General features: G+C 39.1%; 1 protein-coding gene across 1 annotated transcript; it reads right to left on the minus strand.

Annotated features, from left to right (window-relative positions):
- Positions 1 to 247: 247 nt before the first annotated feature.
- LOC124270832 (transmembrane protein 272-like) lies at positions 248 to 26800 on the minus strand. Its single transcript, XM_046705889.1, has 4 exons — positions 26363 to 26800; positions 13870 to 14050; positions 6372 to 6431; positions 248 to 5519 (listed from the first exon to the last, which is right to left on the minus strand). Exons 1-4 carry the CDS (start codon positions 26372 to 26374, stop codon positions 5071 to 5073), a joined length of 702 nt encoding a protein of 233 aa, XP_046561845.1. The 5' UTR covers positions 26375 to 26800; the 3' UTR covers positions 248 to 5070.
- Positions 26801 to 27636: the final 836 nt, after the last annotated feature.

Below are 27636 nucleotides of genomic sequence, written 5' to 3' on the forward strand. Positions count from 1 at the left end.
CTGGTAGTCTAGACTGCGGACTTTGTGTACCCCTCTGATAAGTGTTAATTTGGCACGGCTTCCCACGGCCGAAAGCTGTGAAATACACGTCTGACTTTGTATGCTGGCGATTAGGTGCCTGACTCTGAGGGTGTGGGTTCGAATCCCGGATGGGACTCAACCCAACAAAAGTACTAGAATTTGTACTTTACTGAGAAAGTGTAATCCCAAATATACCGTATGTTACATTTGACCACTTTCTAAATGGCATTGAGTATTTCCGATCATTTCAAGTTCATACGATGGATAGGTCAGGTAATATCTTTGTCCAACCGTACTTTCCTCCACTGTTACTATCACCCACTATGTCAACCCCTTCACATCCCTCTCACGGTACTGGTTTGTGAGTGAGTGAGTGTGGGTTTACGCCGCGTTTAGCAATATTGGAGCGATGTAACAACGGGGGAAACAGGCACTGAGCGTCCCCAGGCTTAATGAATGAATAGTAACCAACAACAAGAATCAAAAACAGGTGTTAATAAAAGTAGAAAATAGACAGAATTGTGTTACAGAAGTGTGTAAAGGCCTGTAATAGAAAAATATACTTTTTTGTCTTGAGAAACACAATACAACACATATAGTTGAATGCTGAGATTTATACACCGAGAAAGTAATAAATGACCGTTAACCATATATTCCCCTATGAAATAGCAATTCAATTAATATCCTACCCTGTGTCACTTCTCTGACAAAAAATAACTAAAACCAACCCCATTATTTTTATATTTAAAATGTAATATACCAATAAAGGAATATTGATAACGAAATAAATTGTCTAACGACGTCTTGTAAACCGCGATGAATATTTGACTACTCTTTCACCTGGTATAAACAGCTACCTTACAAAGAAAGTGTTCACTCCTATCTGAAGGTGGTTGAAATAAAAACAAGGAATGGATGTTCCATGGTGATATTTTTATATCTGTCTCATATGTTTTAAGTACTCATCTGCCTAGTACCGTTTTTATAACATTTGTAAGTTTTGGATTCATATCAAGTCCAAATGTCTCATATATACTTACTTTTGTCTGGCAGTTTGATTATTTCAAAACGTCTTGTGAAACACGTTGTTCTTGTATAAAATGTCAGCAGGTGTCGGCGGTATCTTAGGTATGTCTCAAAACAGAATTAATGCCCTTACAACGTACTGATATTTCAAAACATACACGCAAGATAAAGATTATGGAAATTTAAGGAACTATATTCTACTTATTTCCAGGTGCATATAAAGTACGTATAGTAGTTCTGTTGTGTCATTATATGGGCTATAAAAGCATTTTGCACCAAAGTATGCTATTCATTATTATTTTAAATATCCACTTAAGACCTATTAGCATGAAATAATCAAGTGTGCGTCGAATATCCGGCAGGCAAGAGCATATTGCTCTTATTGCTCTTGGAATGGAAAAGGCATCGAAACTAAAAGAACACATAGCTTAATGTCGAGAGATAAAAGATTTTAACTTTATTGTCAGCTCTTTTTCGTGTGCAATACCTATCCCAGCTCAGTGCCCTGGGGAAGCGCCTTATAATATTCTTTTGGGGTCTGGCATTGTTTGTTGGAAATGGATATATAGTTAGTTACTGCTTCAGAACAAAGAAGTCAGAAAATGAAAAATATCAGAACACATTTTTTTGGGACGTCCAGATCCTTACATCTGTTCTTGTATCCACCGAACCTTAATTAACTTTGGTGTCTATCCTCTAGCATCAGGTAACGTCAACTGTCGGATCTACATGAATCTGTCCTTATATCCCCTGAACGTCATCTCCAGTGAGGCTTACAATACCTCCAGTGACCACCTACTCATGTCTTTATCGACTACTTCAGTGGCAAGCCTACAGCATGTGCTTGAAGCTTCTATCCCATCTATTTGTATTTGAGTCCCATCAACCTCGTCTTCAGTTTCCATCCGGAAGGGAAATAATCCCTGATCCAGCTGTCTCAATAAGATCCCATATATGAACTTTAGCACAACAGCATCAAGTGTCTTATGTTCCATCTAGGTACTTAATCGCATAGATTTCACATCATGACTGTCACCCACGCGGCAGGAAAGAGGTGAACCGGGCAATGATCTGGTGTTAGTACTGGACAACGACCTAGTGTCAGTAGGTCGTCGTTATTGCACGGCAGCGTGTGGACGTTTTAATATTCCATGATAAGGTATGGACATATATTATAAAGGAGAGCCGCTTCTCAAATGCCTCCGATGTAATTTAATATAAATCAAGTGAGAGAAATGTCAGGATTATCAGAAATCAATATAAGGACCAAATTGCTGTGTTATTTTCATTAAGCCACACAAAATTAATGAATTCATCTCTGTCGCTTGATCATGAGGACATTGTTGTAGTCAATAGCATCAGCACCTAGTCACACAACTATAAGGCTTAAATCCATATGCTCAGTTGAATAAAACCTGCTAATGAACAAATACTAAATTCATTTTTCTCAAGCACTAATATTTACGAAGGAGCATCATCTTAACTGTCTGACGGAACAATACCCATGTTGTCAATCCGGCTAATGTCTGTCTTAATGATGTCAGTGTCAATGGTTTGGACACATACATTTTTTACTCCCCACTTAACAATAACGCACCTGTTTCATACTATCATAACCCAAATATGCAGCAGTATCTTTATACCTCATCTTATTCTACAATAGTAACAATCTCTGGTGGAAATGATAAATACTTTGATTTAAAAGCTATCACAGTCCCTGTACATGGAATATGTTGTTTTATCTTAAAAAACCCGTTATTGCTGAGTGTAAACAACGATATATTTCGTATTTGGTTTATATGTTCAAGATCGAAAATATTTTATCACTGTCGACATTACATCATGTCCTCGTTCAATCTGTATGATATAGATCTTATTATTCTATGTATGATGAACACAACAGTTAGGATTATGAATATTACAAGGATGTCTTATTGGTAGTGAGGACTGAGTACACAACTTATATATATGTCTCTCAGAATATACAACATCCCAATAATAGTGTCTGTTCAATACAAATACAAATGTTGTACTTAAGAGAATAACATTATTAACATTTAAACATTTAGTTACCAGCATGCCATGTACACTCTAGATCCAGTTTATGGCGTTTCAACAATATATTTGAAACATTGGCATCTCTTAATTTTCTATATTCAGACAATGTTTCACGTTTTTCAACGACATCACAGCTCCAATACACATTTGAATATGTGTGGGTTCCACAATGTTGATGGTATCATTCATCACATGCTAGCAAACAACGCTGTCATGCCGAATCTCTTGTCGTTCCACAACACGCACACAAACAGACAGTTTACAGGCACTTGTATCCGCCGTGTGTAATCCTTAAGAATAGTAAAATACATAGTTTCTTTTATGGTAGATAGATTATTACAATGAGCCAAGTTGATGCTCCAGAGTAGAAATGCTTCACCAGCATATCGCATATGACAGAAATCTTTTAATATATACTTCTTTACATTAACAAAATTATATTTTAATGAGTTAAAATATATGTGTGAATTGAGAAAGCATTGTTAATTTAAGCAAACCTAGAGGGATGTGTCAGTTAATGCGTGCGTTGAATTAATTAAAATGTGATAATCTGCTTTCATTGCCCCTTCTGTTCGGCTTAGTTATGTATATAAGCCCGAGCGTCATTGAATGATACAAACAGTTCTAGATTTCAGTACAATTAAAAACATCTGATGGAGGTTAAAATGAGTAATACCGCCTCAGTTGCATCAATCTACGTCAACGTAATAAGGAACAGTACAAGTCACGTATAACAATCTGGCAAGACACATGAGCACAAATTTGGTGCTGACAGACAAAGATAACAGAACGAACCTCAACCCGTGGAATCTGGAAGGGGACACAACTCTGCACGATTAGTGGCGATTTCCAAGCTGAACGGTTTCTTAATGCGAGTATCGACTGATACAACATTGGGTAGGTCGTTGTGGTCAATGTGTTGGATAGTCACTTGTTACACATAACAAAGGTTGTTCTTGGGCATAAACCAAGTTAAAACTGCACCATTGAATCAGTGAGCAAATGTTCTGAGAAGTGCAATGAGGATATCAACCATTAACCCACAAGTTCACAAATTGTGCTCACATGCAAAATTACAATGAGATAATACGAAGGATTGTCCATAAGCAAAAACTCTTCAGTTAAGCCAAAAAACACATGCTTCAGTTGAATATGTCTGCCTTGCCACGTTCCAGCACTTGAAAGGTTGTACAACGAATGATCCACATTAAGCAAAACGTATTCCTTATGCCAATAAACACATGTTTCTGTTGGTATCTCTGCCTTGTCGTTTTGTAGCACTTGAGATGGTGGAAATGAATGACAGAAGAAACGATAGATAATCCATAAGGAAATATTCATTTAAGCCAAAATCGCACGCCTCGGCTGGTATCCCTGCCTAGCCACTTTAAAAAAAATTCAATCTTCTATGACTGAAAAGTCGACGGATTGTGCTTCTTAAGCAAAACGTATTTCCTCATGCCAATAACCACTTGCTTCAGTTAGTATCACTGCCTGGCCGTTCTGCGGCACTTGACAGGGTTATAATGAATGTCCGAAGAAGCGGTGGATGAGCCACATAGAAAATCCATATTCGTTATTTAGGATGATTAACACATAATCTTGTTATCCAATTACTTTCTAGCACTTGGTAGGGTTGTTAAGAATTACTATGACTGAAAAGTAGACGGATTATCCACCAGCAAAACGTATTTTGTTATGCCAATAAACAAATGCTTCATTTAGTATGTGTCCGTCGCAGTTCAGTAGCACTTGAAAGTGTTGTAAAACCCATAGGAGTCGATGGATGACAAAGAAGCTGTAATGCATTCGTTATGCAGTGAAACACATGCTTTAGCTGATAACTCAAAGATATGCTGTCCTTATGCTCAGTGGTTTGAATAAGCCATTCCTTAGGTAACGGTCATTGCTATCGTGGAGTATTTGTAATGTACAAAAATAGAGTTCTCTGCTGGTCTTCTGCGTCTACTTCTGCTGAGAAGGTTTCACCCACAGTTTCTGTACTGCATATGCAACGAGGAGTGTGAGCAGTTCCAATACACAGAATCCCATCAGGCCATAGCAAGCAAATATTTGATACACAGAAAACATGTATACCGTCTCGTTGCACCAGTTCATGGGCTCGTGTAAGGGCTGGACAAAGTTAGGTTTCCACACCTGGAAGATCCACACGTTGCCGAGAATGAACCACGACAGCAGGAATATGGTGAGGATGTATCCGCTGAACCGCAAGCTACGTGACATCACAATGTCGTCGGTGTCGTCGTCAGCACAGTCGTCCAGACGCTCGTAGTCACGGGACTTCTTCTGCCTCCATAGCAACAGCAGCATCTTGAGGAGTCCGAATCCTCCCCCAACGAGAAGGTAGATGGGAACCTTGGGTTCACGGGGACAGTCTACTCGGTGAGAACCTCCTGCAGAAAGGAAATGATCAGTTGTAAATACGTTCATTGCTTATTTTTATATCGTATGCACGCAAGCTACGTTAGTGTTCATAAACATGTTACAGGGTAAAATGTTCTTGCAAGTACATTTACGGACTGATCATGTAACATTCTGAAGGTGGGTAAGCCAAGGGTGTTCAATCTAGCCGTTGTTATTATAATAATGACGGTGCCAGGATCCCAAGTATATATTTGGATCTCCTTAATTCTTCTCTGAAAGCATTAGCATTTGAATTGGCGAACGTATACAGGAAGATATTTTATACTGCTTATTTTATGGATATAGCTCTCCTCTTCACTGAAAATGTATTACGTTTCTGTTTGTTTGCGTATTGTTTAACGCCATACTCAGCAATATTCTAGCAATATGCTGGGCTGTAAATAATGGAATCTGGACCAGAATGTCCAATGACTGATGAGTCCATGAGCATCAATCGACGCAGTTGGGATACAGTGACATTCATCATCTACGTCAGCGAGCCTGACCACCCGATCCCGTTAGTCGCCTCTTACGACAAGCATGTGTTGCTGAATACCAGTTCTAGCCCGGATCTTCACGGTTTATGAAGCTTCGATGTAAACTGACACTGCCTATAGCAACTGGGCACACACATGTTCCTCGTAACATTATGCTCTATAGGTCGACAATTTACGTGTAAATATTACATATTAATAATTTACTATAACAAGCAAATGGATGTTACAGAGTAATTAGTAAAAACACTGATAGAACGTTGTATTTTCTATAACGACCATACGGTATACACACTGTACTCTTCTGTAATCTCTACACAAAGCAGGGATATATTTGATTTCACTCACCAATGACAATCATGGCGATGGGTAGGCCAGTGAGTGACACCAAGAAGATGGTCATCAGCCCTTGAAACAGACAGATTCTTAATAAATATACTCCCATAATTGAACACTCATTTAACAAAACAGCAAAATGACAAAACATCGTGGAAAACAGCAAACTATTAAAATCCTTATGTACATTGTCGGCATTGAATTCAGCAAGACACCAGTCACAGAATGACGCAACTGACAATTTGACAAATTGCTGAGTGTGCAAAATGTTTAATGACTCAGTGTTAGGTTATACATATACATGGACATAACTCTCGAATAAACATGATTCGTACATCTCTAGGTTCACAATACAACTTCTAGATAAGGACATTACGAACGTTAAAAATGTTGTTTATTCTGAAAAATATGTTTTTATTTGTAATTTGTTTATTTTATATGATATCTGCAGCAGCCAGGTTTTCCCCCAATAGGATTATGAAACGACATTTTAAAATTACAAATGCATTTCCATACTTTTAAGAAAATTTCTGCAAATACAGGGCCAATTGTGCGATTCCGACTCCCTGCTCTAACTATGACGCCCGTCACAAACACATGCGAAGGTATGTCAAGCATCAAGATATATAGGGAATTGCAAAATATTTGGTTCAGTCATCTTAATTGATGAGTAATTAGTTTTGTGAAAGTTTACCTTAAAACATTTTGGAGGTTTACAGCTTTTGACGTAGAATCAAGCATGCTCTTTTTACCATGAAGTTCTTGGATCAAGGTTACAACTTTCAAGGCCTCGGTAAAAAGATTTATGGTAGACATGTGGAGGTTATTTCAAAATTGGACGCATCAGTGACAAACATTATGTCCCAGCAATTCAATATTATGACTTGTACCACACATTCTCGATTATTATCAGGTGAACAGTTGACAAGCCTTTGCATGTGTTTATGACGGGTGACAGGTGTGGCAGGATAAGCTCACCTTTTCGCGAACACCTGATATCATCACTATTTGATAGTGATTCATTAGCACATGGCCTGTTGGCGTATTTCATGATGTCAATCACTGTATTGTTTGATGCAAACTCGATTGTTTACAGACCGTACCGTACAATTTCTTTGTGTGGCATTTTATAAGTTGGAAATTACAATATAAAACAAACTTTATGGATAACAACTTCTTTCATTCATGAGTGCGACGTTTCGATACAGATTCTTGTACCGTTGTCAAGCATAAATGGGACATGAGGGGGGGGGGGGGTGTACAGCTATAATACTGGTGGATGCGGTATCAAACAAACACACAGTCATGACATAGTCAGACTTGTACCATCGACTATGCTTTCAGCAAAGATTTCTTTGTCGTTTCTACTGAATATTTTAACGCTGACAGAACGCTGATGCTCTTTGAAATCTTCTTAGAAAGAGTATGCTTTCATTTGACTGCCATAGTATCATATAACGACCGGATGTTATCACCAATGTAATGGTTTGCTATGAAATGTACCCGATCGTCATTAATAAGTTATAGTAATAACGTATAACTCTTTCAGCTACACCGGATGCTGTTCAAAAGAGGTATTGATCTCCAGTTTGGGTGTATCTCCCTTTTGAAAATTAGTTATCACACCAGTCACTTGAGTAATAGATATTTCATCCAGTTCAAAAGCATGATGTAAACATCTCAATATATATTAAGATATATCGATCCGAAAGAATATAAAGAGTTCAGCTGAACAGCCATTTGCATTATATATTATCTCTTATTTGCTCTTAATGGGTTTTTTAAACCTTGGATCGCTTTATGGCATGTCCACAAATATGTCAGGGAACTGCAAAAGATTCTGTAAACATCTTCAGAAGCCAATAAAATATGTTGTACCAACTTCACTGGAGGAGAATAAACTTCATACAACTGTTGCGTCTAATATTATATCATTAGTGTATGTATGAAGTGTCATGAGGCAGTGTTACACATTATACTTGTAGGGGAAGCGGTGTGCCATATTTATACTTGTACTATATTTAGACAGAGTGCTGGAATGTACTAGAACCTTCCTCTGATGCAGAGAACAAAATGGAAATTTCTAGAAACTATTGTTTGTGTATAAGAAATGTAGTTACTGATTTTGTTCCTCCTTATCTAACCATTTCCTTTAAAACGTTACATATTGCATCCATTTTCTTCTTCGTACTTTAGGGGCGGTGGGGTAGCCTTATCGTGAAAGTGTTCGCTTGTCACGCTGAAGACCTGGGTTCGATTCCCCACCTGGGTACAATGTGTGAAGCCCATGTCTGGTGTCCCCTGCCTTGATATTGCTGGAATATTGCTAAAAGTGGCGTACAACTAAACTCACTCACTCTTCGTATTTTAAAACCAATTTGCTTTGTCTGAAGTCTCCAAGGAGGCCCGTTTCCCATATTACGTTCCTTCTTGACAAAACATAAATATGTTATAATGGTTCACTCATTATCTCCAAAATAAGTAATGTCTCTTTAAAAGATGATAACCGGTGCTAAAATTAATCTCTGTCACATATGTTTATTACCTGGGGCAAAGTATTACATTCATATACATGTATGCAAATGTAATAAAGCGAAACTCATTTTTAACCATTTTAAAAATTCATTAATTGAAAGAAATACTTTACATAGAAAAAAAATCCATGCAATAATTCTATTTTGTAAATTTAATGGGCAATGTATGTTTGTTTGATGACTACCTTTAAGTAGTCTTCACATACTATTGTATTTTGCTCTATATAGATGTATGTACTATTCCAGTTGTCCCGTAGTCTCCTGTCATAGTGGATGAGGTCATGGTACTCACATATGAACTATAGGTATCTCTAAGTTTGTGTTTGCTTTTATCGGTTATCAGAAAAAATAGTTTCATCTGAATCCCTATATTTTAAATTCATTCTGCCACAGTCACCCGTTACATACAAGCATTCATCACGTGGGTGCTGCTGGAATAAAAAAAAAATATTATAGAAAAAGGAAATAAGATGATCGATTATGTGTAAAAAAATGTGAAATGTCAACATCAAAGGATGGAGCTACTTGAATGTATAACGACATAAAGAGAGACATGACTATTGAAAAGTGGACCTGACACTGCCAAGGTTTAGTAAAAGGTAAAGTACGCGAAGGGAAAAGTCTGACGGGCGTTGAAATGGTAGAGTCATAGTTACATTTATGTTTTTATCATCCAACCGAATAAATAGATTAATATGAATAAATCATCGCAACTGAGCACGATCTTTATTCAGTAAAAGATGTAGCTTGATTTTAAAATTGAACAATGAAATTAAGGCTCCTCAATACGAACAAATCACGCGTTATGGAGCGGTACCTCACTGTCTCACGTGTGACACTAGATATCTAGGACCCACCAAATCCCAGTTTAAGACAGATTGTCTAACTACGCAGAGTTGTACTTGGGTAAAAAAAGAATCAAACCTCATATTTCAGACCGCCTCCGTGGTGTTGTGGCCAGGCGTCCGCCCGGAGAACGGAAGGTAGCGAGATCGATCCCCGGCCGCGCCATACCAAAAGACGTTCAAATTTGGTACTTGTTGGTCCCTGCCTGGCGCTCGGCATTAATGGGTACACCAAGAACTGGTCGGCTCGGAGTCAGTATAATGTGTCTGAGTGGGATATTCATGCTTAATTGCGGCATGGTATCTCAGTGAGCAAGCACTTTAAAACCAGCTTAAGTCTGGGCCAGTACAAGCAGCCACATACACACGCATGCGCGTTGTCATATGAGCGAAATATTCTTACGACGTTAAACCCCATTTCATCTCACCTCACCTCAAATGTCAGATCCCTTTCCAATTGCTTCTTTAAATGTCTATGACACTATTTTTAATGTGATTTATTGATTGTCTTATACATATATTATTTTTATTAGATATTCAAATTGCATCCGACCGGATGATGTTATAATATATAATGGCAGTTGAAAATAATTTTCCGTCGAGACTATCATCAGAAATAGAGCAACTCCTATCCTTGGACTTGATAAAAGTACACACGTGTTTCAATATAAAATTATAGACATGAACACATTACACGCTTCGTAGATATATAACACGTTGTAAACTAATACAGAAAAAATGTCAAGGTGAACCTATGTTTCAATCCAATACAAGTACCCTAATCAATATAGAATTAAACAAACCATGTCCATAGACAACCATAGAATAATTACCAACATATGTTGCTTACGCAAAAATAGCAAAAGACACGTAGAAGGAGCTGAATTCGTTGATTCAGCAATTCTTATGGAAGACTGTTATGGATGTTATATGCAGCATCTTTCGATAAGGTGCACGGTCATTCAGTGAGATAGTGCTTGATCGTTTAGGAAAACTTATCAAACAGTATTTTAGAACCGCACATGGAGTTTTTTCATCAAGTACATTAACCTGTATTTTTACATGTTTCAGAGCATGACTCTTAACCCACACACAGTTCATAATTTAGTATAATGCTTATTGATTATCTCATATGTGATTGTCAGAACACGAAGCAGATCAATAACATACATACTGGCGTCATTGTGTAACTTGAAGGTTCATGATTCATATATACGAATTTTTCAAACTGACTATCAAACCGTTTCATGTATAGGTACTTTAACGGTTTTGCAACACGATAGGTATAGAATCAATCAATATTAATAAACTCATATTCACGGTATATTCATCAATGTTGTACGTTTGGGGGTATACTGTAAAGAAATGAATGCTGTGTGAAAGGTATAATTTCTAGTGTAAAGTTCTTGTACGAAGGTCATGTTGGATCTGGTGTAAAGACAAATTGTTGTGCAACGGTCATTTGCAGGTCCGTGTAAGACATGTTGTATGAAGGCCATGTGAGGGGTTGGTGCAGAGACAAGTTGTTGCACGAAGGCCAGTTGGGGGTTGGTGCACAGATAAGTTGTTTCGCGAAACCATTTGGGAATGGGTGTAAAGACAAGTTGTTGCACGAAGGCCATTTGGGGGTTGGTGCAAAGACAAGTTCTTGCAGGAAGCCATTTGGGAATGGGCGTGAAGACAAGTTGTTTCGCGAAGGCCATTTTGGAGTTGTTGTACGAATGTCATTTGGGGGTCAGCTGTAAAGACGGGCTGTTGTACGTAGGTTAATTACGGGTCTGTGTAAAGATAATTTGTTGTACGAAGTTCGTTTATGCGTGGCGTGGCGTGGCGTGGTGGTGGCGTAAAGACAAATCGTTGGTGGTAACCGAGTTTCACATTAATGACAAAACATTTGTTGAAGGACACTGAGATTCATTTGCATTAAACCCCGTCAAAGATTATGTCCAATCGCAAAGAATATTGGGTTTGGTAATATACATATTGCACAGACTACGATAATCTAGTTAAGTAGACATTTTGACGACATAATAGCGTGGTTATGTATGTGGTGTGTATGCTGAGATTTGGTATAAATAGATCAATATATCTCGTGTTTCAGATTACAAGGTGCCTGCCTCGTAGTTCCTCACTCCCAGCCTCCGTGCCTTGACATAGAACGTCACGATTATCTTCATGTCCTTCGTAGTCCATTCCGCCGTTACTGACAGTATGGGACAAGATACTTTGGAACCTGGTCAGAAAGACCTTCTTAGTCTTGCCACCTTAGAAGTATTTTCTAAGCTTAGAAATTACCAGAATAATCTGCGAAATATGTTAGAATCTGGTTCAGAAATACCGAGTAAGACATGCAGCATCATGTAAGATTTGCAGCATTCTGTACGATATTTACCAGAGTAAGATATGTAACAATTAGTTAGATATGTAACGTTGTTTAAGCTATATAACACAAAGTAAGATATGTTCATGGGCGACGCCGAGTAAGATATGTAACAATGAGCAAGATGTATCTATCAACCAATTGTTCTAAATGAATTAGTTCTATTTGCAATAGTCCTTTTCTCATGTCCGTAATGACATGTACATGTGAAGTAGCAAAAGTATAGAGGTATATATCAAGATTAATCAATATATATATACGTATATATATATATATATATATATATATATATATATATATACGTCTGTCTGTGTGTGTGTGTGTGTGTGTGTGCGTGTGTGTATTAACTTAGTGATTAAGTTAGCCAAACTAGCTTGTACCTTTCACCGAGTAATTACAATAAGATATGTTCTAATTTTCAAACAATAAATGTAGTGTACATGTATATTCAATTGTTCTCGTGGGTGTTTTAAGAAGCATGAAGAATCTGAACATAAGTAATCTATAATTAATCAAAACGATAATTCTTGAAAGACTTCAAATATATCCAAATCGAAGTGACTTGAAAATCTGCAATGCCACGATCTGAACCAAGATGGCGTACCATTAAGAAAGCCATTTCACAAACTATTGTTTTCAATATAAAGCACAAAATGTTATCTGTGTATGAATTATGTACAACCTGTCCCTCTGTATTAAGTACAACTAAGATGAATGTTTATCTAAGGCACATCTGACGCTAATGGTGCCGCTATTGATTTGGTTCTGACAAACATACACAAAATAATCAATATCCATCAAAATGATGTATATGTTCCAGTTAAATAATACTTAACTGACAAAATATTACTTTTTTATTCATACCTCGCCATGACTAGGGCAGACATGAGATGTACCGGCATAAATAATATATTCATCGCATTTCTTGGGTCAAGGATGCCTGCTGACCATATCCTGGCCGGTAGGTAGGGCATATGGAAACGATTTAGGAGCTTGTTCGGGTTTTCAAAAAGGTATATTGGTGACTGGTAAATGCTTGTTCGAGTTGCATTAAACTACGGTTATAACGAACTCTAAAATGCCTCTCAAAGAAATCTAAAGAGCCACTCATTTTAATTCGTATAACTATAGTTTGTTATACGCATTTCAACGATTATACACAAGTGTCTGGGACCAAAACCGCAGTTCGTTATATCCGTCAATTCGATATAACCGTGTTCGTTATAAGCATAGATTATTATAATTACGCGTATCACTTTTTTGAGCTACTATAATATACATTATTGTTGTTTAACCTAATATCATGTTACAGTATTACCATGCTGTTTAAGCAATTGTAACACATCATCCTGCTCTATATGCTTCATAATACACCATCTTACACCTCAAGCTATTGAAATAGATTAACTTTCAGTTGAATGAGTGAGTGAGTTGAGTTTTACGTCGCTCTTAGCAATATTCGAGCTATATGGCGGCGGTCTGTAAATAATCGAGTCTGAACAATCCAGTGATCAACAGCATGAGCATCGATCTACGCAACTGAGATGCGATGACATGTATCAACCAAGCCATCGAGCCTGACCACCCAATCCCTTTAGTCGCCTCTTACGACAAACACGGGTTGCTAAAGACCAATCCTAACCCCGATCTTCGAGGGATTCTTTCAGTTGCAACGACGGTTATTTACTTATAATTTATCCTACTGTATAGATTACGCTACTGTAATTTATATATAAAACGCAATAACTTACATGAATTCCAGATAATGTCGAATGCCCGACCGAGGAACTCACACGGGTCTTCAGATTCCTCGTTCACTTCTTGGAGCTGATGGAAGATTGAGCCATAGAAACTACCGCCACCGTTGCCATACTGATCCCCGTCGGAGAATTCGCTGGTGCTTCTACATAGGCTCTTTTCGTCGTCGAGTGTCTGCAGATTTCAAGAGAAAGAATGATTGAGTTGGGCTTAACGCCGGCTTCGAGAGTATTTTTATTTATTTATTTTCAGTTGTGTATGGGTGGCGGCGTGCACGCGTGTTTACAGTTTACGGTCTACATGGTCACAGTCTGTATGTTATGTATGATAAACGGTCATATTCTGTCACAGATGGACAATAATCTATGTCCAAGGCTGTGAAAAGGGAGTAAGTCAATTTCATTATATAATATATTAACCTTGAGGGTTGCATCTTCCCCAAGCTTGTTTCAACTGTGAAACTAAAGGCAGCCCTTGAAGATGATACAGTCAAACACTTACGCTTGTCTCGAATTTAAGGTTTGGTCCCTGCGTATTTAATATTAAATCGTTTTGCCGTTGTCCCAAACCTGGGATAACTCGAAATATTTACGTAGGTCCCGTCAACTTCGACACAACGGTTTTATATATACTACCCATCAAAAGTTTAGAGTCACTTAAATCACTCACTATCACTACAAAAATGACTTGGTTTCCTGAAACCTTGAAACCATCCGTATAGCGGGTAATTGGGGAATCCAGTTGGTTTCCATTCACTGAAACTGAGTAACTGAGTTTCCAACTAGATTCCATTTTGGATTCTTTGATTTTTGCATTTCTGAAAATGGAAACCAACAAGAAACTAAGGTTATAGGTTTCTTGTTGGTTTCCATTCCTGGAATTTGCAATTGAAGTTTCATTAAATGGAAACCAACATAAAACCAGAATATGTAGTTTCATGTTGGTTTCCTGTGCACTGTTTTGAACTAAGTAACTTCAAATATGCAACTATTTGGCATGTAGTTGACCATCCTGGCATCCAGTTGGTACCCTTTCATTGAAACTGGGTAACTTAGGTTCCTAATAGAATCCATAATGGATACTGTAAACTGATAGTTCCGGTAATGGAAACCAACAAGAAACTATAGTCATGTGTCTACTGTTGGTTTCCATTCCTGAAACTTAGTTTCGAAGATTAACTACTTTCATATCATATTACATTATCAGTAATTGCGTAGAATAATTATGAGGTCATGCATCATGCCTCTGGGATCTGGAAACCTCCTACGTATAGCCAAAACCACACACGAAGTAACTACACGTCTGTTTCCATGACCAGGTTTGATACTTGAAGACAACTGTGAATGAGTAATCACCTTGGAAACCCAACGGATTGGGCACAAGTTATCCAACTTAAATAAGCCCTCTCCACTGTGTAGTGGATGGGCCAAACGTTTACACTGTAATTTCACCTGGTCATGGAAACAGACGTGTAGTTACTTCGTGTGTGGTTTTGGCTATACGTAGGAGGTTTCCAGATCCCAGAGGTATCTACATAGGCTACAAAGCAATGTAAATAAATCATTTTGTATATTTTTTATGTTTTGTATATATTTTGTATGTTTTGTATATATATTTTATGTATATATTGTATGTTTTGTATATATATTGTATGTTTTGTATATATATTTATTGTCGTGTGTTTTATAAATTGAATCTTAATGAAATATTAATATTATGAAAGTTGTTGATTTATTTCTTAATCCTTGATTGAAGTGAAACCAATTGTTGTAACAACAATAACTCCACAGGTCATAAATCAGGTCGTTTCAGATGTATCGTGTATGTAGAGCATGTCACGTCGAATGGGGAAGAGGAGAAATGCAGTTGTCACGTCCTTTTCCCCAACATCCAAAATCACTGTCATTGTGAAAAAAGAAAGACCATAGCAGCAATGATGTTCTTCCGCACATTGTCGAGAGTGGAACCTGGGTCTTGAACGTTTCACGGTTTTTATAATAATGCTCCCCTTACGCCGTTTTGCTAATACCCAAGACAGTCAGTGATCTGGATATCTTGTTTCAATGTCGGATCACACGAAGCGAAAGGTCAGACATGTCTAAACTCGAGTCTCAACGAAGTAATTTTAGCTTCCTTGGGGACCAGCCCCGACCCTGCATAACGCGGCTTAAATGGTTTGTTACTTGAAGACAACTGTGAATGAGTAATCACCTTGGAAACCCAATGTTGCGCCCTCCTATTTCAGGTCTTTTCACCAGTAGCCGTGATGAAAATAAGGAACCAACGATGATTACTCTAGAACAACGAGTACAGCAAATTGTCCAAACCGAAATCGTGTTATTCCGGATCTCAATACCGACCAGATTTAACGTCCCAGATTTAAGGCTTTAATTCATCAATAAGTATAATCGCATTAGTATACTGATAATCATTGTATTCGAGCAAACGGCTTGCTAGACTTCTTTCATATAATCTACAAACATCTCGGAGCTGACATTTCAAAATATTTGACCAAAGAAACGAATCTTTTCGATATTTGGAGTTTATTCAGCAGGCTAACAACTCACTAATCCGGGCTTCTGGCTAAAGCGTACAGAAGTGTAGGACCATACGTCCAATTTAGACGTCTTCAACAGGACCGCCTCCGTGGTCTAGTGGTTAGAGCGTCCGCCCGGAGAGCGGAAGGTCGCGGGTTCGATCCCCTACCGCGTCATACCAAAAGACGTTAAAATATGGTACTTGTTGGTCCCTGCCTGGCGCTCGGCATTAATGGGTACAACAAGGACTGGTCGGCTCGGAGTCGGTATAATGTGTCTGAGTGGGATATACATGCTTCACTGCGGCATGGTATCTCAGTGGGCTAGCACTATAAAACCAGCTTCAGTCTGGGCTAGTACAAGCAGCCGCACATACACACACGCATGCACGTCGTCATATGAGCGAAATATTCTCACATCGACATGAAATAATATGCCTAGATTGTAGAGAATGGGTGTCTGGGCCGGTTAAGTAAATGGGAGAGTGAGTTTAGTTTTACGCCGCTTTTAGCAATATTCCAGCAACATCACGGCGGGGGATACCAGAAATGGGCTTCACACATTGTACCCATATGGGAAATCGAACCCGGGTCTACGGAGTTACGAGCGAACGCTTTAACCACTAGGCTACCCGACCGCCCCCTGAAGTAAATGAATCGACTGGGAGGTGGTAACATGATCTTCATACAGTGGCGGATACAGTCGACTCAATCACCAGCCTATGCTATTGCTTTGTTGCATATACCATCATCCCAGATAACAAAGAGACCACTGCAGACTCATCATGTGTTTAGTGCCATAACTTGATGACGACTGTTACTTCAGTTTTGGTTCATTCTTGCATTTTTAATGCGACACAGATACGTGTGTTCCTTCCTATTCACGTCGGAATTCAATTAATTGACCAAACCATTGACAAAGATCAAGTAATCTCAAATTGAAAATTGATTAAAGATTTATCCAACCTGTTTCTCTATGGGCTTTGAATATTAAACGCCAGGACGTGAACGGGACACTGTGGCAGAGAATACCTTTACCTCGTTCATTGATCCGGCATTCAACGGCTTTTGATATAATAATTGGCATTAGCAGGGCCTGTCGCCAGCTGCGTGGCGGGCTGGGCTGATACGTTGTCTCCCAGATGATTATGTGGAGTGAAAAATGAGGCAAATAAAATTGTTTCCTTTGGTGGCGTAATACGGTGCTGACTTATACGTGGTAATGGCGTCTTTGATCTGACATATGAATGAAAACGTGTGGCTCTAGGTACCTTAGACTTCACTCTGTCACTATGAATTACAGTCTGTTAGCTGTTTGTATTTGAAGGCTAAAATCCACGAGAAAAATATCAAATGATGGATGAATATCAAAAGATGATTGACAACAGATGATTGTGTTTGAATGACTTTTATGTTTTAGTTAGCTTTGGCTTTTCTTTTCTTTGTTGTTTTACGTCCCAGACAACACCATTGGTCTACAAGTATAACATGGCCACCTTTTGATGTTCGTGTCTTGCTCGACAAACAAGTGGTTGATATCATAAGCAACGCCCTTGGGATTCGGGATATATAATTATTATGAAACTGAACCAAGTCACCACATGTGATCACCCGGCTAATGTTTGTCTGAAAAAATTGTATTGTGACTATACATCCCTCATTTAATGATCATTCTAGTTATACCGAGGTATATTTGTAGAGCAGGTACCCTCTGACAGCAAGAACTAACAGAAAACGATCCTTATGGACAATAATCTCACACATAATCCTTATTGGTGAAGTACCAGTTTGGATAAAAGATAATTTGGACCCGATGGAAAATTCATTCAAATTCAAAAGTTATTGAATTCTCTAAACTATTCGAATGAAAGTCGAAATCAGATGTCTTAAATTATATATATGGTTGACAGTTATTGTTTAGTATACCTACACGTTTTGGAGGGTAGCCACAGCCTACGTATGCTGGCAAGTTATTTTGGACGGGCATTTGTCGGTGTATACTTCAAGACATGTCATTTTGACGTCTCAAAAGGGGGACGAAAACAAAATATAAATTTTCAGGACAAGCAACAATGCTCAGCAAACCCGACCTCAATATGTGTCCAGTATTTCCTAGAACACAAAATATTCTGAACCCTATGCTAAAAGCAACATGTTTCAGAGATTCTGGAACATTATTGTAGATCCTCCTAAGAATTACCAATGAATCGATAACAAAACCTCTGGACCACAAGTGCCTCCTTGTGATATTGGTAACGTTTGCGAACCTGCACCATTACTTACAATAAAATGCAGCTGCGCTTCATTAGGAAAATTGCTTCCATATGTTAAGCAACATATAGAACTAACATTGACGCAGTTACGTCAGAAGTGTTAAGACATAAAGATGCAATATATACATAATTCATTACGCCAGCAATATGTGTCTCGACTTCAATAAGATCGTTACTTCGAAGTGTAAAACAAAACAGGGACCAACAGGGACAGAGGCACATTTGTTCAACCATCTGTAACTAACAGTCTTTCACAAAGTTACGGCTGTTGGTACTTACGATAAATACTACTCGATAAGTATTACACAGTGCCCTCTTGTGACATGTCATTAAACGACAAATGTCTTATCGATTTCTCGAATTCCAGCCAGACGTCATTCAGAAAAAGCGTTGTTTGAAACACACACCCAACATACGACGTCTTAACCCCGTGTGTCGATTAAATTGAATTACTTTCACACAATACGTATTCTATGGTAACGCCGCTTGTCGATGACGGATAAAGGTCAGTTTCCGATTGTGGACTTTACACGACACGGCTGTCTGAGTACACTTAACAAGTGCCCTTTCTTTCATAAGTTTAGAAAACTGAACGCAAGAAAGGACAGAACTGTAGCGTATATACTCAAAGTTAGTTTGTTTCAGCTTTTAGCAATATTCCAGCAATATCACGGCGGTGGACACCAGAAATGGGACTCACAGACTGTACCCTTTAGGGATCCGAACCCATATATTCGGCGTGAAGAGTGAAGGAGTTAACCACTAGGCTACCCAACCGTCCTTATATATATAAGCAAAAGTAACCCTGGCCATTAAGATGTAATGATAACAGAAATCCTGTAATAATTATGATAGTAGTATATTTCTTATTTTGTCGAAAACAAACCACTTGTCCAGACGGACAAAGCTTGCTGGTGGCGTTTTTAATGTTGTGTGTCCCTTTGATGAAGAAAACAACTTGAATACTTCACCTGGACGTGTGTAACAAACCATAGTAATTAAGGTAAAGATGCGCTGGTGCTGGTGCTGGTGCTGGTGCTGGGGCTGGGGCTGGGACTGGGGCTCGGACTGGTGCTGGGGCTGGTGCTGGGACTGGGACTGGGGCTGGTGCTGGGGCTGGTGCTGGGGCTGAGACTGGGGCTGGGGCTGGGGCTGGGGCTGGGACTGGGACTGGTGCTGGTGCTGGTGCTGGTGCTGGTGCTGGTGCTGTTACTGGGGCTCGGACTGGTGCTGGGGCTGGGGCTGGGGCTGGGGCTGAGACTGGGGCTGGGGCTGGGGCTGGTGACAATGGTGTGTGGGGATTTGGACATGGACGTCAACATGGCTGTGGACGATATGTGGATGTGGACTGGATATGGGTGTAAATGGGAACGGGGATGCAATTGGTGATTGAATGGAGACGTCTTTGTGGATGGTGACGGAATTTGGGGATGACAGAAAGATGCCGGGTTGGGACAGGACGAGATAGAGGACGGCAGATGGACGTGGATATGAACGGGAATGGGGACGAAAGGGTGATGGGGGAGTTGTTGCTAATTGTGACAGAATTAGATAAGAGAACGGGATTGTTGATTGTGATAGGGCAGGATTGGGGATGGTGACAGAAAGATGCCGGGTTGGGATGGGAAGAGATTGGGGACGGCAGATAGATCTGGATGGTAAAGGAAACGGAGACGAAATGGTGGACGTGAATGGCGAAGTCATTGTCAATGGTAAGTGGAGACAAGAACAGGATTTGAAACTAGGATGGGACAAGACTGGGGATGGATTGGGATGGGGAAGATCAGGTGTCAAGATAAGGGCGGATATGGGTTAGAATTGTGATGGGGATAGGACTGAATTAGGGATGAGGATGACATAATTGAGTGAATGAGTGAGTTTAGTTTTACTCCGCTTTTAGCAATATTCCAGCAATATCACGACAGGGGGCACCAGAAATGAGCTTCACACATTGTGCCCATCTGGGGAATCGAACCCGGGTCTTCAGCGTGACGAGCGAACGCTTTAATATAGGCTACCCCATCGCCCCAGAATGACATAAACCAGACAAATTCAGTAGAGTTGAGAGTACATATATATATGGGTTTTGGGATCAGGGAACACACAGAATGGGGTGGCGCATGAATGATCAGATTAGGATGGCATCGCCGACTTTACATCGGGAACAAATAATTTAACAAAAATTATGTTTTACCAAAAATTCCCAAATGATACAATGCACTGCCATGTAACACGGAGTTTGCAAGAGGGACAACTCAAAGGCAGCTGTGTGGGTAATAGTTTTTATAGCTCATGAGCAGTTACGTACATCAGACACTAGGTTTTATTCAGAATTCAAACAGACAATACCTCATTTAATTCCGCTTTGATAGAGAAAATGATCATTTAGGTAGTAGATCATGTGTGTTGAATGTTCTAAAGGGAGCATTATACCAAACTGCATAAAACCAGTATTATTTGAAATAACACGCAGGTATTGTACATCTTCATATAGGGTTTACCAGACACTACCGGCCCACGTTTGACATTGTAAATGTTTAATACACCGCCTCTCCTTTGCGTCTATTGTGATCGATGGAATAACATGCGATACTTTATAACAACGTTTAGCCTTTACGTTGAAGTGGTGTCATCTGAGGATTGGATACGAGTAGCATGCTGACACTTCATGCAGGTATACAGCGAGGGATGGGAATCAGGATGCAGATTGGCATTAGATGGTCACGTTGCTTAAGACTTACTTTTGGATGACATTGTGATTGTGACTTGAACTGGGTGTGGGTAGGAAAGTGTATGTGTGTGTGTGTGTGTGTGTGTGTGTGTGTGTGTGTGTGTGTGTGTGTGTGTTTGTGTGTGTGTATGAGTGAGTGAGAGATATGATTTGGATAATGTTAATGTAAAATTGGGAAGCGGAAGGGGTGGAGGTAGGGATTATGTTCGAATACTGGATACAATGATGACTGAACTGATTTGATACGGATTAAGGGTATGAAAGTCTACCTTTAGACAAGATGACGATGTAATGGCAACTGGGATAAGGTTGAGCGTAACGATGGTCCGGGCTAGGTTGGGATATGGGATGCGGGATTCTATGGGATATACTGGATAGTTGTGTTTGAAACTGAGATTGATTACTGAGTTTGATAGCATAGATCTGAAGCAATTTGATTTATGGAACATTAAAAAATATAAATATAATTGCAAAAGAGAAATGATATTGCAAATTTAATTTGACTGCATCAACTGTTCTGTCGGACAAAAAGTTGTTTTCGTATAAATGTAACTTATCGAGGTGGCATTCAATAACAGGTACTAATGGGTGAAAGGTGTCAGGTATTTCATGTCTGTCATTACTTGCTTCAAGCAAAAGGTGTAAATGGGAAAGTTGTGTTAACACATAACAATCAATCTCTTTCGATTTGATACTTGTACCCAAACGAATTTGAAGACCATATATCTAAGAGTGTTTCAAAGGGAAAATGCAGGAATGTGCCAATGTTACAGGAATCAGCCGACAGAATGCATAGCCTTTTAGTCTGGAAGGCATCATAGCGTGTGCTGACGCCGAGAAAGTGTTATACAAGATCCTGCACTGGCTATACCGTTACGAGTAGCCACAGGACTAATGTGATGATAAAGTGTCATTTTGCCTTTTAACAGAACGATCCAACTGGACCCAGAAAATGTTACAGAAATGGTTTTCCTAATAGCGCGTGTCATTTAAACATGACGTGCGTCCAACACGTGGCTACCACAGTTATTTGATCATTTTGGTAAACGTCATGACGGTATTGTTTCTTTTCTGATTAGCTTAGTATTTAATGAGAAGAAGAAGGGGTCAGTTTGAACAAAGTGACTCATTGTTTAAGTCACAGTTTTCTGTGCAGATCTGTGTCCCTAAGGCGTTCCAGACACTAGTGGTCTTAGGTTTGAATCCGGGTTTCACGGTCTACGTTGCACATTATCCAAATAACATAAATTACTCAGTCTAATAACACTAGATTATCGCATTATTACTTGAATATGGATGAAGGAGGCGCAAAGCTTCACTCACTCACTCAACCAAACACCCGACCACCCACCCACATAAACAACAACCCACCCGTCCACAACGTATTTAAAGTCCCATTGTCACCATGTGATCTAAAGTATAATGTAGGATGTAAAATGCGATGTACAAAACACTCATTGGTCCTGTCAACTTTAGTCAAAAAAAAATAAAATTTCTTAGAAGCCCTTATTCGTGAGAACTGTTTCGGTAAATTCACGTGAACGCCAGAAAAACGTAAGTATGAGATATCTGCCGAAAAACATTCCAAAGATTAAACAATGACAGTGACCTAAATAGTTCACTGATAATGCAAATCAGTGACAGCAAGTATATGTAGACTCATACGCCTATCACACTTAATACTGAAATATTGTTTTGACAAACTAGACAATGGATTATTCGTTGTTTGTTTGTTGTTTAACGCTGCACTGAGCAATATTCCAGCTACACGGTGGCAGTCTGCAATTAATCGAATCTGGGCCAGACAGTCCAGTAATCAACAGCATGAACATCGATCTATGCATTTGGGATACAATGACATGTGTCAACGAAGTCTGCGAGCCTGACCACCCGATCCCGTCAGTCGCCTCTTATGACCATAATGAGTTGCTGAAGACCAATTCTAACCCGGATATTCACGTATCGGATTTTTCATATTAGGTACTGGTAGTCTTGGTAGTTCGCAGTAACAAAATTTTGTACATTTTTACTGTGTAAAGCTGTAAAGCAGGTAGATCGGTCACTCAATTATAAACTACCGCACTATGACACCGATTCACTGTAATTCACACAGCCAACATATATACTGGAATGAGTGTATATCGTAGACTCCTGTGTTCCACTGATGAAGATGACAACGGCTACTCATCTGCAGACACAATCCCACAATACCAGAACACTGAAGTGAATTCTTAGTAAAGTGGACATTATATTGCCATCTAAACACCGAAAAGTGTTGTTTCAGTTTCGTCACATAAAAGGCTTAGACCTACCACTGGACTAAGAGAACCATATTCGGTATATGTCGCAATCTATTTTAAATTTGGCCAGAGTCTGGATGATCTAATCCCTACAGTTAACGAGCGTTTCAACTTTTGAAAAGTATAATAGTTTTAATGTATTCACATGTACTACAGGTGAGGTGGGGTAGCCTAGTGGTTAAAGCGTTCGTTCGTCACGTCGAAGACCCGGGTTCAATTCCCCCATATGGGTACAATGTGTGAAGCTCCATTTCTGGTGTCCCCGACGTGATATTGCTGGAATATTGCTAAATGCGGCGCAAAACTACGCTTACTCACCTCACTCACTCACTTACTCACCTACCCATTCGCCTACTCACTCACTAACTTCATCCACATTTACTACATTTAGAAATATTTGCAGATTTTAAAGGAAACACAACAAGTAACAAAGAAAAATGACTATCACGATCCCATCCAGCGTTCGTATGTAAGATGCGTGGGTTATCCTATATAACACCTTTGTCATTTACCAAATGATATACTGGCAATACTTCTGGAGAAACTATAGTTAATCATTCGCTTGTAATTGAATGAAGCTGGCTTCCTATACTTAAGATATAAACCATGCTTTATATTTACTATAAACTAGTGCAGGATCCTATTAGCATGCCCACTAACAAGGCAAATGAACCTGTTAACAATCTTGAATATTATCGTTTTATATTCTTGCTGTCAAGAGATATTTACTGATATTTACTTTGATCTATTAATGAAAAGCTGAAACTTCTATTTTGTGTGAATATATTATATTGATATGCACATATATATGACACATACATATATATGGCTGTATGTGGTAATTAAATGAATGTCACACATTCTTGTAGAAAGGGCTTTTTATAAAGAATAAAATTATCAATAGGTTGAGTGGAATCTGTGACATTAAACTACTTCGTGCAATAGAGATCACTGTATGCATACAACCAAACACAAGATGTTGGAAACAAATCTGGTTCAAAACCGATTCAAACATATAGGAGAGCTTTTTATATTTGGCACTTACAACCTCATCAAGAGTAATGATTACAAATGTGTGGAGTATCGATTTTATCGTATTTTACGAAACGATTTTTGAAAAGCATCCGAGCATGTCTTTAACATGACAATGCGATGTTCAAGCAGTGCAGTCAGGATGTGGTATATTCATCAATGACTTCCTCCATTGAACTGTTCTTTAAAACCCGACCTTTCTAAAATGTTTTAGATTAATCTGTGTACGTCCTTTACCCAAAGGAAAGACAGTCGGTTCTAATCGCGTCTTAAATTTATGCAATCCCCATACCTTCTGTTTTTAAGGTAAATAACCAAAGTATAAAAATTCGCATTAATATCTCTGACAGTAAATATTCTTTGACAATATTCACTGCTACAATTATTTTGAAAAGTACACACCTCACTAACGAACACTTTCCATTTCTAAAGTATAAAAATTCGCATTAATATCTCTGACAGTAAATATTCTTTGACAATATTGTCAGAGCTAAAATTATTTGGAAAAGTACACAACTCAGTAACGAACACGTTCCATGTTTAAAGTATATAAATTCGTATTAAAATGCCTAACATTAATGTTTCTACAATATTCAGAGCTACGAGTCTTTTGCAGGGTACAGCTTGCTAACGACCACGTCCCAAACGCGATACATGCAGTTTCCTATCTACAACAATCTGTAAACTACGTGAGTAATGACTGTCACCTGTGCTCAGTGCGGGACAGGATCACACTCATGGCGAGATGGCAGTCATCCTTATCACGCCTGACTGGGAAGCAACTCTTAGAACCACATGTTGCCAAGTAATCGAAAAACAATAACCACAAGCAGGCATCGTATTGACCTACTTTTTATTATTCTTCCTGAAATAGCTCATAGAGGAATGAATGTCTTTACAAGAAATGCTATCACTTATAAACTATCGGAGTATCGGGCGGGATATTGTTTGAAACCATAAACAACCCAGAATATATGACGCCGGGATGGTTTATTCAGACTTTAGTATTACGCAAGTGTGTTCAAAAAGTTGAAAATCTGATTCTGAATGTGTCACACGCGTTGTCATAGAAATACCAAGGCATCCTTCTTACAAGTAAAATAAACTCGTGAGATCTAGATGCAGCAATGTTGCTAGCCCGTTGAAACCTAAAGTTGGCTTCACGCATTGTGCCTATCTGGGAATATTTGCGGGTCTTCGTGAAGATAAGCCGACAATTTACTAGTAACCACTTGGTTACCTACCCATCCTTACTGAAGATAACAATATAAGATATAATAACAGTTTTCATGAAGCGATTGTCTCTAATAGGCTCAAATCAGCTCGCATCATATGGAAACAGTCCAACAGTTCGATAATGGAATCGAGTTGGGGAAAACTGCCTTTATGCAAATCATTGCATTGCTTACACAGCACTGATGCACTGCAAGAAGGTAACAGATAGGCACTGGTCATCATACTTCATTGGAACGTTTTGCTTTTTCTTGATCTTTTGAGAAGAACAAATTGAAAACATATAGTCTAGGTAGTCAATGAATATATCATGAAATGGGTGTTTTCATATTGGCCATGACATGCAATAACATATCACGATGATACAAGTGAAGGGCCTACCTTTTTGCCCATGTCGTCATAGATCAATGGTTGTGGAACAAAAGAACTGATCCCTTATCTTCTGATGCTCCACGGTCGGTGCCACCAGAAGAGGCCGTGCCAAGATTGCAGTGCACCTTCATCAAACACCACACAACACCGCGTCCACCATAGCTTCCCTACGACAAAGCTGGGCCTTGTTATGAAACGTGACTTCCAATTTATGTTCCCATGAACAGCGAGCGTAGGGAAGTATCGCGAGGCCGTCCCACCTGTTGGCAACGACTAGCCGGAGGCTGCTTGGAATTGATCTTAGTTAACCACCGCTATGGGAGTAACATATGCGCTATACAATATTTGTGTTTCCGTCACATAACCTATATCTTATTTCCTAACAAAATTGACGCTTTTGAAGGACAATGTATTTCAATAACTTGTGATCAGATTACGAATCCTTTGTCCTGGATCCAGGCGCTTGGTAGAGGCGGAATGGATAAACGAGTGCATAGCAGGAAGGAATCGATTATGTCATCATGCTTCAGACAGAGGAAGAGTGGCGGGGTGGATAAAACGGAGAGCTTACGCTAAGAGATTACGGGATCAGACTGGCTGGAAATGTGAGGCGGATAATGCCGGTTGTTACCTTGAGCTTACACTATGGGATTTAATGGATTGCGAACTAACAGCTGTCAGCCTTGGATCTTCAGCTGTATACAATAACGATCCATGCTGTTCATTGACGCGTACGGATGCTTGCATTTGCGATCAGTCATATCAATGACAAGATAGTGATAGGTCCCCCATGGAAAATATGCATGTGGTGATATCATTGTTTCTGTACAAGTTGCAGTTACTATCTTTAATAATAGAACTAACTCGTTCTCTAATAAGGGCACGGTGGGTAGTCTAGTGGTAAAAGCGTTCGCTCGTCACGCCGAAGGCTCGGGTTCGAGTCCCCACATGGGTACAATGTATGAAGCTCATTTCAGGTGTCTGTGGCATTGCTAGAATATTGCTAAAAACGGCGTAAAACTAAACTAACTCACTCTGATCCGATGCAATAGGTTTAAAGTCCTATGTATCTAAGTACAAGCATTGGTACCGCCGCACTCAAATGAAAATGCCCATTTACACAAGTAATCTGAGTTCCGCGAATATTGCCTATGTTAAAGTGTTTGCACTACAATAATCTAAGAAGGCTTTGTGCAAATAAACCGAGCCAGCTCTTACCTGCACTAAAACGTGACTGAATTAACGAATGGTATTTTTTGCACACTCAGCAATATTGCAGCTGC

This window comes from Haliotis rubra, unplaced genomic scaffold (genome assembly GCF_003918875.1).
Source record: "Haliotis rubra isolate DU_JTF1 unplaced genomic scaffold, ASM391887v1 Scf155, whole genome shotgun sequence".
Taxonomy (NCBI): domain Eukaryota; kingdom Metazoa; phylum Mollusca; class Gastropoda; order Lepetellida; family Haliotidae; genus Haliotis; species Haliotis rubra.

Bases quoted from the DNA above. Each gene is read 5' to 3' on its own strand.
- LOC124270832 (XM_046705889.1), bottom strand. The intron at 6,432-13,869 runs GTAAGTTATTGC...GTCTGTTTCAAG, and splicing joins CGACATTATCTGGAATTCAT to GGCTGATGACCATCTTCTTG. The intron at 5,520-6,371 runs GTGAGTGAAATC...TCCTTTCTGCAG, and splicing joins CATCGCCATGATTGTCATTG to GAGGTTCTCACCGAGTAGAC.